We start from the raw sequence: 14,476 nt of genomic DNA on the forward strand, positions 1-14,476 counted from the left end.
GTCCAGCACACATCTCTCACGGAGTGACCGGGATTTGAACCGCAGAACGCAGCGGTGAAAGGCCGGCGCACTACCGCCTGAGCCATGAAGGCTTGTCGTTGGTTGCATGTAGTCTTTTATATTAATGCTGTTGAACTCGTAATTATCTGAAGTAAATCAAATATGTGGAGTTTGTCATGTTTTACGCATATTTGCATCCGGGAGATAGTAGGTTCGAATCCCACTATCGGCAGCCCTGAAGATGGTTTTCTGTGGTTTCCCATTTTCACACCAGGCAAATACTGCGGCTGTACCTTAATTAAGGCCACGGCCGCTTCCTTCCAACTCCTAGGCCTTTCCTATCCCATCGTCGCCATAAGACCTATCTGTGTCGGTGCGACGTAAAGCCCCTAGCAAAAAAAAAAAAAATTACGCATATTGGTGCATTGAGATCCCTGCGTATTTTGATGCACGGGGATTTTACTGATAGGTCATTTGGAAAGTTGGCAGGTATGCTCTTGTACTTCCGGGCATTAACATAACGTATGTTAAAGCTTCTTCCAGTCTGTCCAACATAGAATGAACCACAACTGTTGCAAGTAATCCTGTACACTCCTGATTTTGAAAACTATTGAACTTCTGTATGGATTTAGCATAATGTAAGACATCTGCATTCCTATTATTAGTTTTAAAGACTTCTTTTATATCATGCCTTTTGAAGTTGTTAGTGACATTGTAAATTTGTTCGTTGAACGTAAAGGTAGAAGAATATTTGTTGCTTTTCCTTTTTTCAAAGTGGTTGATGGGCGATATTTATATTTATTGATTACTAGCTGATGTACCCGTGCTTCGCTACGGAATTCGAAATTTTATACAGAATTCTAGGTTAGGTAGTGTAAACGTTGTGAGCAAGATTGTATAAAGTTGCATAGCTCTTAACGTTGCCCTAGCAGCACGACGGGCAAGTCGCCAATGTATTTTCTCGTATGAAGACTGGGTTGGGTAATTTTTTGTAATGGTAGGCCAGCTTGCCTACCGTCAGTCACAATCACGTTGGGGAGTTTTCATTGTAATGGCAGACACTCACTCTCCGCCTGCCTTTATAGATTCTCAGAAAGACTCTCTTACTGGTTTTCCTAACTGAAATGAACATGGGTCATCACAATGACGTCAATAGGAATGGCGCAATTAAAAGCAATGCCTTCATATGAAATACTCGATCAAATGAAAAACCACACATTTTCTCACTTTTAACGAACAGTACTTTGCTGCCGAACTAACAGTCCAATGCTACAGAGCTGGAATAACCAAGACGCAGACATCCGTGATCCATGAACATTCTTCTTCCTTTTTCGGGGGGGGGGGGGGGTCAAATAGTGGATAGTCCCAGGGCAAAAACTATGCCCGTTTACTTATCTGTTTCCTGGGAGTACCCGATGAGTCGGAAAATCTCAATTCACTACACTGGCGGAGAAAAGAACTATCTGACGTGGACGCAATTTTTCCTCCAACCCAGAGAAGAAACCACATCTTCGCTGCTAATTTGGAATAAAATTAATGTAGATTTAATGAAAGTGAAGAGGAAGAAGCTTTTCCTAAGAAACGGCTCTTTTCAGGATTGAATTTTGAGTTATTTAGTGAATTGTGATACTATAATTTGGAATAGGGCTAAATTGTAATTCCAGACCAGTTCATTCTACTACTCCTACTACTACTAACTGACCAAGGACCAAGGGGAAAGTTTTCATTCCCCTTCCCTAAGGGAAGGGGAGGGCCACGTAGAAGGTTACGCCTTCTCTCTGGTCAGGAGATTTGGCGGGGTTGGAGAATACTAACTGAGCCTCTGACTTAAGTGCGTACACTGCTCATTCAAAACAGCGCGTCAGAGTAGGTATCGAATACTATGATGAACCAGTGTGTTACGTACCAGCAGTATCAGAAAATGTATGAACCAGAAGAATGGCATGCTAAAGAAGAAAGTTATCTAACTCCTCAGCTGTTTCCCGCCAATATTCAGTTAGGCTGTTATACTCGGTACATAGCAGTAATCCCATCTATCGGAGTTGAATGTCAGCATAAGAGACAAAGAACATTACAACAAACAACGGTCAGTGTAATGTTATTGTTGATCTATGTTACGCGCTTTCGATATTGTAGGCCTTCACATTATTAATTGTCTTCCGGTTCTGAAATACCACTCTTATCATAGTCGGTACGGTAAAACTGAATCAGACATAAATGATCGGAAATTATATTCTCTATAAGTTTTGTTATGTAGTACTTTTCCATAGGACCAAGAGCATAGGTATTTAAAAATTAAATTTTAGGTTTCTTCCCCTAAACTACAATTTCACCCAGGGTGAATAAAATTGTTTATAGCTTAAACTGTAGTTTCTTATTCCCGGCTCCATATACCGATTTTCATTAAATTCTGTTTACCCATTATGTCGGGGCTCGGCGTTGATATGGACTTAGCAACAAAAATCCAAATTCATGAATATCTGTGTTATCATAGCCAGTACGGTAAAAATGCATAAGACGTAAATGATCAGAAATTTAATTCTATATAACTTTAGTTATGTAGTATGTATCGATATGACCACTAATAATTTAAATATTTGAGAATTGAATTGTAGACCTTCCCCTAAACTACCATTTCACTCAGCGTGAATAAAATAATTTATAGCACAGATTTTAGCAGCTCACCCCCCGACTCTACATACCGATTTTTATTAAATTCTCTTCAGCCGTTTTCTAGTGATGCGTGTACATATAGACAGACAGACAGACAGACAGACAGAAATTACGGAAAAGTAAAAACTGCATTTTCCTGTTACTGGGGACATGATCGATACAAAAATACCATTCTTTTCAAATTCTGAGCAATGTACAGACAAAACTCTTATTTTATATATATAGATTCTTTCAAATAAAAAAACTGTTGTATCCATTAAATTTAGCAATGCTACAAATAGTGTTCAGCTTGTTTTTGAGGTCTCTTTTTGATATTGGAATGTTGAAGGCTCTGTAAAAACTGCTGTTGTATGCTGCTCATTTGTGAATATATATATATATGCTTCATAACCTCTCTCAATAATAAACATCGTATCACCCACTTATATTCATTGAATATGTCGCCTACATTTATCTCAACTGTCGCTTGGAATCTGTTTATTCTTATAACATACTCTTCTTATGAGAACTGCATCTTCAATTATGGCATAACGTACCTTGTATCATTATTCTCTCTTTTCTATTAACTGGGATTTGCTTATCCTATGTAGAAGACTGCCTACTCCCTATAAATCGAATTATATCGAAATCACTCGCGAGAATCTAACATGTTATAATGTAATTCTAAAGGTTGAAAATGGCACCACAACTATATTTCGACTACTGATGACCTAATAAAATTCATTTCTATCAAACTATGTAAATTTTGAATTAGAAACTTATCGCATCTCCTCCACCTCTGGGATGGTTTAGGTCTGGATCATCCTTTGCTGCTGGGAATGACACTCGTGTCTGGCAGCTGGTTATGCAGTCGTCATCTGCGGTCTCGGGTTGTCATGGCTTGGCTTAAGTAATCCCCAGGCAGTCTGTCGCCCATCTTCTAAAGATATATCATCTTGTCTTGCTCGTTCATGGAAATGAAATACACATATGTGATCAGCTGATACATGATTAGATATTCAAAGCCTTCTAAGTAAACAATTATGTTTCTTTTAACTCATCCGCTTACCGTATAAACATCAGTTCTGGACCTTTAAATTACCATTTAAATGATGGTGTTTATAAGGTCCATGCAAGACTGTGTTTAAATGATAATATCACTGCAACTACTGGCTCAAATGTTGTCAAACTTTCATAGAAATACTCAAAAATAATAATTTCAATGGAATGTGCTACATTACAGTGAAAAATATGAACTATGCACTATAAACTCACCTAGTAATTCTCGTTAGTGTGGAATATCTTGAAGCATTCAGGCATGAAAAACAGGATTTACCCCAGGAATTCCAGTGAATGGTATTTTGGTTGAAATACCTTGCAATGGACAAGCAGATTCCCTTTTCCACTCTTCAACTTTCTGTTTTTTCTTACTGTGCATCGGAACATTTACGTTCATAATATTTACATCCACTTCTTCACTCGTATTACTATCACTAAATTCATTAACCACAGATAACGTATGTACATCACTAGATTCACAGGAAGAACTTGCAGATATATTATAATCTTCTTCACAATCACTATTCAGTAAAATATCCTCGACTTCTCGCTTGGTAATAGCCTCGAGCGTGCTCATCTTTACTTACTGAATACCCGTGACATCAGCTCAATGCAGTCTTCAATTTATGTGGTTAATCCCCTGAACATGACTCAAATACAGCTGAAAAGACTTCCTTCAGATATAGAAGGTGAAGCGAAATTAGCGCACTCGGGCGTCGCAGCGCGATCCTCGCATGCCAGGAAAAAATGTATCTCACAAAAGTTCGTCCTGCGAGTATATCCGGCAGAAAAAGGACGTTGAAGAGTGGCAATCTGGCAATACTGTAACCACATGTATGGTAACTACCTCTGTCAGCACATCTTAATCGTGCTGTAGAGTTGGTGCAGTCGATAGAGTTTTGGGTTCAATCCTGGGTAGAGGCACATTTTTTATTTGCTAATTTCCATCGGACATTACATACTGTAATACAGTAAGACAGCGTATCTTAGGTCACATGTATCCTACATTTACAACATTTTGTAACGCTGAACACAACAAATACGTGGTTAGACAAATAAGAAATAGACAGTTGAAACAAATGACCTGTCATAGGACAGAATAACTACCAAACAATAGCTCTTTCGAGATGCTAAAGATTATAGCACAGTACAATAATACAACATCTACTTGTCATTTACATACTACATGTAATTTTTATGAGTGCTCAGATGTAGCACATTAGCAATAATACTGGTTTCTGGAGGACCCGCTGCAGTCGCTGTTGACAATTAAGATGCCAGATACCATACCACCTGGACTACATTTACGAAATAAAAAACATACACCTTAACTCAGGATCGACCCCTCGACCTCCTACATGCTAACGCAAAACCCTATCCACTGCACCAACTGTACAGCAAGACTAATATGTGCTGACAGCGGTAGTTACCCTACAGGTTGTTAGAGTGTTGCCAGATTGCCACTCATTAACGTCCTTTTTCTGCCGGATATACTCGCAGGACGAAAGTTTGTGAGAGACATTTTTTTATTGCTGGCATATGAGGAGTCGCGCTGCGGCGTGCGAGTGCGCGAATTTTGCTTCACCCTGTATAGAACGATTGTAATGCCATCTGTTGAGTTTGTAATGTTCTACCCTCCCTTTATCATCGATAAAGCAGGACGCTGTATTACCCCGTCGATTCAATGGTTAGGTAAGCCTGGCACAGGCTTGCGCATCCCATCGATTCGACAATTAGGTAAGCCAGTGTGTTAACAGTTCTTGCTTAGATCTCTATTTTCTTTGTCGGACCTTAAAATGTCTGCTTTAATTTCAATATCTGAATTATGATGTTTTACTGTATAGAATTTAGCAGTGTTTTTCGGTTATTGTATCTTCTCGAGTCTTTGGTCTTCACAGTTTCTTTGGTGTTTTACGGCAGATTGGTTACCCAGTCTTTTATATTATTTGATACAAATATAATGCGTTTTATAAATATTTCTTTGCTCTGTTTCATGATAAATCACTGTAGTATTCTCGCTGGTGTATACTTTTCGTTAAATACTCCTCTTTTCTTCAAGTTTTATGTGATTAATTGTAACTCTTATCTTCAGTGTGTCTATCTGCTGAAAATGTCAATCCTTTTGTCTTTGTTCTTTCTCATTGTTGTCTCCCCTCAACAATTCAAGTCTCATGTTTTTTTGTCTTTTTGACACTGCTATCATGATGATACATATTTCACTATTGTATCAGTCTGGACTTCCGTGACATACTATAAATTAATTCTATTTAACTTTGCTATGGGTAATCGCTTTTACTCTGACTTGATTGCAAATTCACTTTTGGAATAGTGTAATGGTACAATATTAACTCTAATTATTGATCACATATAAATTCTCTTTGTTCAGTTTTTTCAAAGAATGTGATCGGAAGCCGTTTCTGGTGAGACATGGTGTTTACAAGTCCACTGTATTTTAATATGAGCTAGATCAAATTTGTTACTTTCATTGACTTTCATCAGTCTCATCCTTTGGTTTTGATGACATGAAAGTGACTGAGGTATGAGTGATGCTAGTAAATGCCATTTCCAGCCAGTGCCTGTGATATGTGAAGATGTTGCTCATTGGGTCAGTTGGTAAGTGCATTTCAGTGGGCTTTGCGAATAAATACATACATACATACATACATACATACATACATACATAATATGGTCAGGAAGTCTTGTTTTAACTGTAAATTATATAATCTTAATACATTGCCATTTTTGTGGTATACTCACTGGTAATAATAATAATAATAATAATCTTATGGCCTCAGCTACCGTGTGCAGACATTTTGATTTGACGCCATCTGGCTGTCTGCTCGTCAATTTCGACGTTCCGTTTTACTCTAGGTCCGCTAGATGGCAGACAGAGTAAACTGGATCTCCTTTGGGCGTCTATGGCTGAGATTTAATTAATTTTGTCGCGTAAATACCAAAATGTATCACTAGAGATCTTTTACATGCCGACATCGTACGACATGGAGTGTCAAATGGACTTTTCTCCGCCCTTCAAAAATCCGACTACCTCTGCCGGGTTTGAACCCACTATATTGGGATCCGGAGGCCGACACTCTACCACGGATCCACAGAGGCAGCTTACTCAGTTTTTCTTTTCACTTTGTATGATAAGCAGAGACAAAACCAGTGGTGTCATGACACTCAGAAATAAGTAAAACAATTTGTGATGATGAGGTAAAAATTAATCAAAGAACAGCAAAGCAAATGCAGTAAACTTGCAGTAATGATCAACAGTAATCTGTAAGAAACAAATCAGCTTTCAGATTTTTACACTGGTCTCTTTTTTAGACTGGTTTTTGCTGAATCTGCAATTTTGATCATTTTGGTCCATTTGGTCCTTATTGACTGTTAATGTAGTATTGCCGATCCACTAAAAGAAAAGAAACACCAGCTTTTGCTGTACAGGAGTGAAAGCAGGTTGGATGGAGAGTATCTTATTTCCAAGTTGGAAGTAAGGGACATGAATGTAGCAGGAATTATTATTACAAACAGATGAGAACAATGGCAGAAGATTAATCAGAATGAGGATATAGAAGGTAAGTTAGGAATAAACTTGATGAATAAAGATGTACGCATAGAAGGGCTTTGATAGTAGGGTCATATGAGACGAATAGAGGAGCATAATAATAACAACAACAACAACAATAATAATAATAATAATAATAATAATAATAATAATAATAATAATAATAAGGGCTGATGACCTAGATGTTAGGCCTGTTTCAACAACAAGTATCATCATCATCAATAATAATAATAATAATAATAATTTTTTAAAAACTCAATCTTGAGGGTTAAGAGAAGCAGAAGGAGACCAAGGTATGATGGTTAGATTCAGTTTTTAAGAGTGTATTGATGAAAGGTGTGGAACTAAATGAGGCCACAGAGCTACTTGTGAATGGAGGATTGTAAAGGTGCTTAGTGAATTCACAGATGTCAAACTATTATGAAGATGTGTATATATGTACCCGTTTTCCTGTTCTATAATATTGTTTACAGGTGATTTTGATCCAGGAACAGCTGTCTCGGAACCGTATGATAGTTGAAGAGGATCGGAAGGGAGGCATTCAGTGCCAAGTTACCAGCAGTACACATGAGAAGAAGTCTCGTACGAATCTAGTTACAAAAGCTGGCAAATACTACCTCAAGCACAACACTTTGCAGGATGTGAGTGAACCCCTCTACTTTAACTTTGACTGCATGCAGTGATTGCTTTTCCCCTTTATGCAGTTCATGTTGAAAATTCCTTTAGGAGATAAGTTATGTTGGGATACATATCTTATAGTATAGCAGTTCTCAACTTTTGATGGACTATGACTCGGGAAATTCTTTTCTTACAAGGCTAGTGCCTGGCCTGATAGTTCATTCAGTAAACTATCATAATTGTTAATATTTAAGTAAGCAAAGTATCTTGTCATTTATTCATATTAACATTTAAATCAGTATGCCTATTACTTTAGAAAATCATGTCTCAGGTTTTGAAACATGCACATACATATTGCTGTGCGAACTTGCGAGAAGATAGTATTTATTGACTATTCAGTATGGAGAACCAAATGCAGACTGCCATTATCATCAATGTAAGCACAAGATATTTGTTTATATTTTCCATCCAATTGTCCAGTTCCTTGGCTGAATGATTGGTAATACCAATATAGTTGGTCCGTTAATGGACATTATAAATTTTCCAGCTAACTCATTCCTGGTTGCCAGCGGTTTGCCCCAGCGTGCTAAGTTGGACTCATCAGTTGGTAAATAGCACACCTACCAAGACGCATGGCTAGTGCATAGCGTGGAGGCCACTGCGTAGGCTACTTGTAGACACCAGCAGTGCCAATGCACTATGTTAGACTTTGTCTCATTTTCAAAAATTGATGTCTGCCTGGCCATCAGATGATAAAGATGTTGATTCCCATAGGGAACCTGTAATATTTCAGGTTCACTATGGGAATCAACATCTTTATCACATGAATAATTGATGTTGAGGCTGTTGATTTAGAGGATCCCGGGTTCAATTTCCAGACAGGTTTGGAATTTTAATCACATCTGGTTAATTCCTCTATCTTGGAGAATGGGTGTTTGTGTTTGTCCCAACACACTTCTCTTCATACATGCACAACACACCATAGTACAATAAAGCCTGTCCTCAGCAGAAACCTGAGGGACCGGAAATTTTTTCCTGGGCTTGTGATAGCCCTGTTTATCAACATGTAGTAATCCTGACCCTCGTCAGCTACTTATATAATAACGGACATCCCATCGTTCTCTACAGACTCCCTATCATTGGATAAACCTCTTCAAAATTACCATCATCTATTGGTGCTGCATCACTTTGTGCATGTGCTTTATTTTGCACCACCGGAATCCTCATGTAGGGCTTCCACCCCCTTGAAATACAGCGTTACCTCCATTTTTCAGTTACAATTCCGCAGTCTAAATTATAAAGTTGAATGATATTAGCAAAATGATCAGTGGTCCTTTGGTATTTCACCATAAAATCAGTTCCTAAGATAGGTTGAATTTCATTTGAGGTAGAACCAGGAATATTTGCCCAGGTAAAACACCTTCAATGTAGAATTCAAAGAAAGTCTGTTGTCGGCACTTGACACTCTTATCAAGAATAATAGCCTGCATCATTAACTGAATGAGTGCTCGCAAAAACGGGCTAACCAACAAATTTGAAAAAAATTAGTTATTTGCTGCCATCTATTGCGGAAGGTTCAAAGTATCTTCCATGAGTTGGGCTAACGTGAGGCAATCCTTTCTTATGAGATACAATGCTTTGAAATTTTATGCCATATTATTTAGGCCAATTTTGTTATTGCAAAATCGGGCTAACAGGCGTTTATGGAGGAGGCCGTAAAGATGGTATTGCTGTATATGTAGGTTAGCAAACCTTATTCCCATGCATACTAGAGGCTGTAGGTGTTTCTTGTGTTTTTGTGCCAGATGAATGCATGGATTTAGTAAAAAGAGTTAGATTAAGAAAGCCACTTCAAGTAGTAAAAATGACAAGTGATGAGTTTGTGAGCACTCAACTTTGCTAGAAATATTAACCAAGAGAATGGTATCTGTAAATAAGCAAAGAGTACTAATTAGTAAAGTTTCAGGTATACTATTTATGAAAGATGTACCATTTAAGTATTTTTTAAATATTTATATGGTATTGTTGAGGAATATGATTGTGTTGACCTGCACAAAAGGAACAGTAATGGTGGTCGCCCATCACTTGCTAGTATTCAGCTGTCACCAAAGTACGGTGTTACAAGGCCAGTAAAGCCAGCAAAGCTTAAGGACTTGCTTGAACTACTTGAATATGTCCCTGCAAGATATCACCAGTATTACAGAGAACTGACAGCTGGCAATGGCCAAGAAGTGACCGAGGAATCATTTTCCAATCCATTCGAATATGACCCATATGACTGATGATTGTCCCATGAGGGAAAGTTATCTCATATTTCAAAATAAGTCTGAAGCATCTTTATGTCTAAAACAACCCATGGGCCCATGGCACTTATGCCCTTAGAAGGACACTGGCCTGCCTAGCGACCGCTGTTCAGCCCAAAGGCATGCAGATTACGAGGGGCCGTGTGATCAGCACAACGCATCCTCGGCCGTTATTCTGGGTTTTCGAGACCAGGGCCGCCATCTCACCGTCAGATAGCTCCTCAGTTCTAATCACGTAGGCTGAGTGGACCTCGAACCAACCCTCAGGTCGAGAGAAAAATCCCTGACCTGGCCGGGAATCGAGCCCACGCTACCCCTACACCACGCGGGCCGGCATCTTTATGTCTAGTTTACTGTACAAAACACCTTTTTTTTTGTATTGTACGATCATAAAATAAAGTTTGGTTACGAATCTAAGGTAAACTATTAACTATAGCTAGGTCACCACAGCAGTCAGTTTTCTTACATTTTATATATTTCTATTTTTCCAAGCACTTTTCATTTTTTATACAGTTCCAGTATATGGTATTGATAATTTAAAGGTACTACATCAAAATAAAATAATGAAACAAATATTATTTTTATGGTATAATTTCTGTTTTTTGACATTTGAAAAAGTTTTATCTCTGTTCTGTCAAAAGGTTGGTTAGCCCGTTTTTGCGAGCACCCATTCAATTGTGCAACTGGCAGTCTTAATACTGTTTGTTTCTCCTTCAAGACTTCTAACAGTTTGTCAGAAATAAATGAAACTTGAGTTCCTGAATCAACCAGTGAAGTTACTTTGGTGTCCCCAATTTTGATGCTTATGACTGTTAAGGTCTATTCACACATATCCATGATGTGTCAGTGCCGTGACGTGTTAGTTCCGTGAAACTGCATCAGTGTCAGTGATGATTCATATCGTTCCTTTGAATCTGACTGTCGTGTCCACACTTGTCCGGCACAGTGCCGTATTTTCTGCGTCAGTATCAGTGCAGTATCCGTTCCATGATATCGAGTATTGTCGCCAACAATATTTTTGCTGTTTCACGGACGTGTTCTGCTGTGAAATTTGAACGCACTTGTGATTATAAAATGAGCAACGAACAACTTATTGAACTGGTTCGCAATCATCCTGTTCTTTATCATTTATCACAACCGAAATACATGGACAGCGGTTTCAAAAATGATATTTGGAATAAAATAGGAAAGGAAATGAATGCAGATGGTAAGTACCTATTTTATTTAAGTATTGTCATACGCATAAGCTATTTATATTTTCAATTAAGCATACTGAGTGAAGCGATTAAATAATATACTGAGTACGTTATGTATAGATAGTAAAATCTATATCAAAATACAATTTGATCAATATTCATTACTTGGAGTTTCCCACAGTTCTGTGCATTTCCTCAACCAACCAAATCTTACAAATAGCGCACACACAATATTTTTTACACGTATGGCTCCCAGTAGGCCTATATCACCGTCTTAGGTAACATTCCATCATGTAGCCTATTGATTCTCTCTTCTCGCCATGGAACAGATCCAGCCTCTGAAGTGAAGTAATCCTTGAACACTTCTTGTACATGAAAGGCGCCTTTTGTTGCATTTCCACCCTGCATAGGCAAATTTTCAAGTCTTGTGTCTTCTGTACATTAATTTGTAGTTGTTAATTCGTGTGTAAACGTACTTGGATTATATTTTTGATGAAGTTATGTAGAATACAAGTTGAAAGTACTATGTAATCTACGTTTTCTGGTTTGGCTTTAATTCACGTGTTGTAAATTATAAAATTTTGGGCCAAAATGCCAAATGTATTATCAACAATCCTTCTGACACGACATAGGCGGTAATTGAAGGTACGTTCACCTAGAATGATAACAATAGTCGCCAATTCCATATCGTAAACTTGGACATCTCGGCAATCACTGAACTGAAACAATACTGATAGGTGTGGGATAGCCATGACTGAGACGTCACGTATGCCACGGAACTGACACATCACGGATATATGTGAATAGACCTTTAAGCTATGTTGGATTTTTGGTCTGAAATAGTTTTCATCTTCTTGTAATCATTCTGTGTCATCTGTATTGCAGTAATTAATTGAAGTGACACATTCCATTACAGTAGAGGTTTTTTTTTTCACCTGTCGTGTTCAGACTTCGAACAGTAAAGTTTCATTTTTCAGTTGGGGTGCTCTTGATATTAAAGTGATGTAGCTCCTGGCTGGTCAATATCCTGAGTCATGTTCCATTCAAATTCACGGATCTTTCTCCACGTCCTGACAATGCCCTATGCAAATTCTTATTGGTCTCTTGTGCTTCTGGCTCTTCCAAGAAGGTTGAGAACTTTGATTTGCACAGCATGGATGTCTCTTATATCCTAGATATCTGTACGGTGCATGATGAGATGTGTTCTCTACTTCTACACAAACATGATCTTGATGTCCTGAGGCCGTCAGTTCTATTGCACTCGCTGATACATCTTTATTCTTAGCAGTCTTAGACGATGTTTGGGTATTTGCCGTGTCTAACCTCCGTAAGATACTGTCTAGCTACTCCAAGTCACGGATTAGCAGCTACAAGTATCTTCTGATTTCCTGAACGTGAACTGGAAACTGTCTCCTTTTCCAGTAATGGGGGATCGAAAAGCTGCATCTTCTCAAGTTGCAAGATGAGTAAGTAGTATACCCAGACTTGTGATGGAAGTGTTATACTGTATATCGTAAAGTAGAGCTGTAGCTTGACTAGATGCTGAATCTCTTCATGCGAAAATCTTTTGAGAAGAGCTTCCTTGAATTTCCTGAAGTTACTGAAACTGTACCCGAATGCTGAGAACCACATTAAGGCACATCCTTCCATAAGTTTGGACACTGCGCATAACTGCCTGTCAAGTCCTGTCTTGTTCACCTGAAAGTATTCTTCCGCATTACAAAGGAATTCCTTCGCAGTGTAGTCTTCCCTTCCTTAGAACTGAGCTGGTTTCTTGTCTTGACTCGAATGACTATGGCAGTACCTTGAATTCTCTCCTAGTAGCCCCGTCAAACAAGGTGGCAACACTGGTAATTCAGGATTGTCGTGAGAGACCTTATCATTCAAAGTTTCTATTTGCTCCTGAAGCACTTCCTTTACTGTCTATAAGCTGTCCTTGGACTTTTTCTTCTACCTCTCGGATTTCTTCAACAAGGTCCCACTTTAAGTTGGTCACGTCCTGGTATATGCGAGTGATCTGATTGTGAATACCTTCAAGTTGGGTAGAGAACCACTTGTTAAACTCACCATGTTTACTCTTCAGTAAGCTGACTTCATTATTCATTTTTTCAAAGTCATTTCTAAATCTTGCCCACAAGGCTTCCTGAATGACGCACATCTTGCCCTGTGCCTGAGATAATTGTCCATATGACTCTTTAAATTTGAGTTTTAAACTCTCTGTCTTCTTGATTTATTCGGATGCTGGTCGAATTTTTGGTAATACTTCCTTGATATTATCTATCAATTGAGTTTGGATTTCTTCCTTGACGGCTTCTGGGTTACGTGTGAGTTGCGCATTTGCTTCAGCAAGTCTGCGTTCAAGATTAGCATCAGATTTGGTAAATTTTTTGCTTGATTGTAAGACTGGCTTGAGCAAGCCTATGTTTGAGGTAGTAAACCTCAAGTCTGCATTCTAAATTAGTGTCAGATGTTCTAGATTGGCATTAGATTCTGTAAATCTAGATTAGTGCTAGCTTGCTCGTTTCCTTCGGCAAGTCTCTGTTCTAAACTTGCATCAGACTCTGTAAATCTACGTTATAGATCAGCTTTAGATTCTGTAAACCAGCGTTCAAGATTAGCGTCATCTTCCACGTTTACCTCAGTAAATCTCTGGTCTATACTAGTGTAATTCTTAGGGCTTTGATTCAGCCAAGACCGTACCCCAGAATTTTTTTGAGGGACTTCCAAAAGAACAAATCAAAACTGGGGATGTTAGAATACACCCATGGTATCCTCTGCATGTCACACGTGGTGACTAAATCGGCGACCTGGGGCTCTCAGTTTGGGAGTGTGGATTGGCAACCACGGTTTCCCTAGCTGAGTCTGACGTTGCTATCCCTCACCTGTGCCAGTCTCCTCTCTTTCATATCCAACTACCCTTGGTCAACTCTTGTACTCTTCCGACCGGTATGTTATTAGATTTGCAAGACTTAGGGAGTTTTAATTTTCACCCCTTCATGGCTTTTCCCTTTCCTTTGCTGATGCCGTCGTTCTTCCAAGTTCGGGCATGTTCCACGTTCCCTCTGGTTAGTGTTAATAGGGGC

The 14,476-nt window shown here is 38.6% G+C and overlaps 1 protein-coding gene across 2 annotated transcripts in view; it reads left to right on the forward strand.

Moving 5' to 3' along the window:
* Polr3B (RNA polymerase III subunit RpIII128) overlaps positions 1–14,476 on the forward strand; it is a 236,541-nt gene that overhangs the window by 61,104 nt on the left and 160,961 nt on the right. For both annotated transcript variants that reach the window (XM_067135003.2, XM_067135004.2), the window contains exon 5: positions 7,750–7,917. In XM_067135003.2, coding sequence (XP_066991104.1) covers positions 7,750–7,917 — 168 coding nt within the window. The remainder of the gene's footprint in view (positions 1–7,749; positions 7,918–14,476) is intronic.

Source organism: Anabrus simplex, chromosome 1 (assembly GCF_040414725.1).
Source record: "Anabrus simplex isolate iqAnaSimp1 chromosome 1, ASM4041472v1, whole genome shotgun sequence".
Taxonomy (NCBI): domain Eukaryota; kingdom Metazoa; phylum Arthropoda; class Insecta; order Orthoptera; family Tettigoniidae; genus Anabrus; species Anabrus simplex.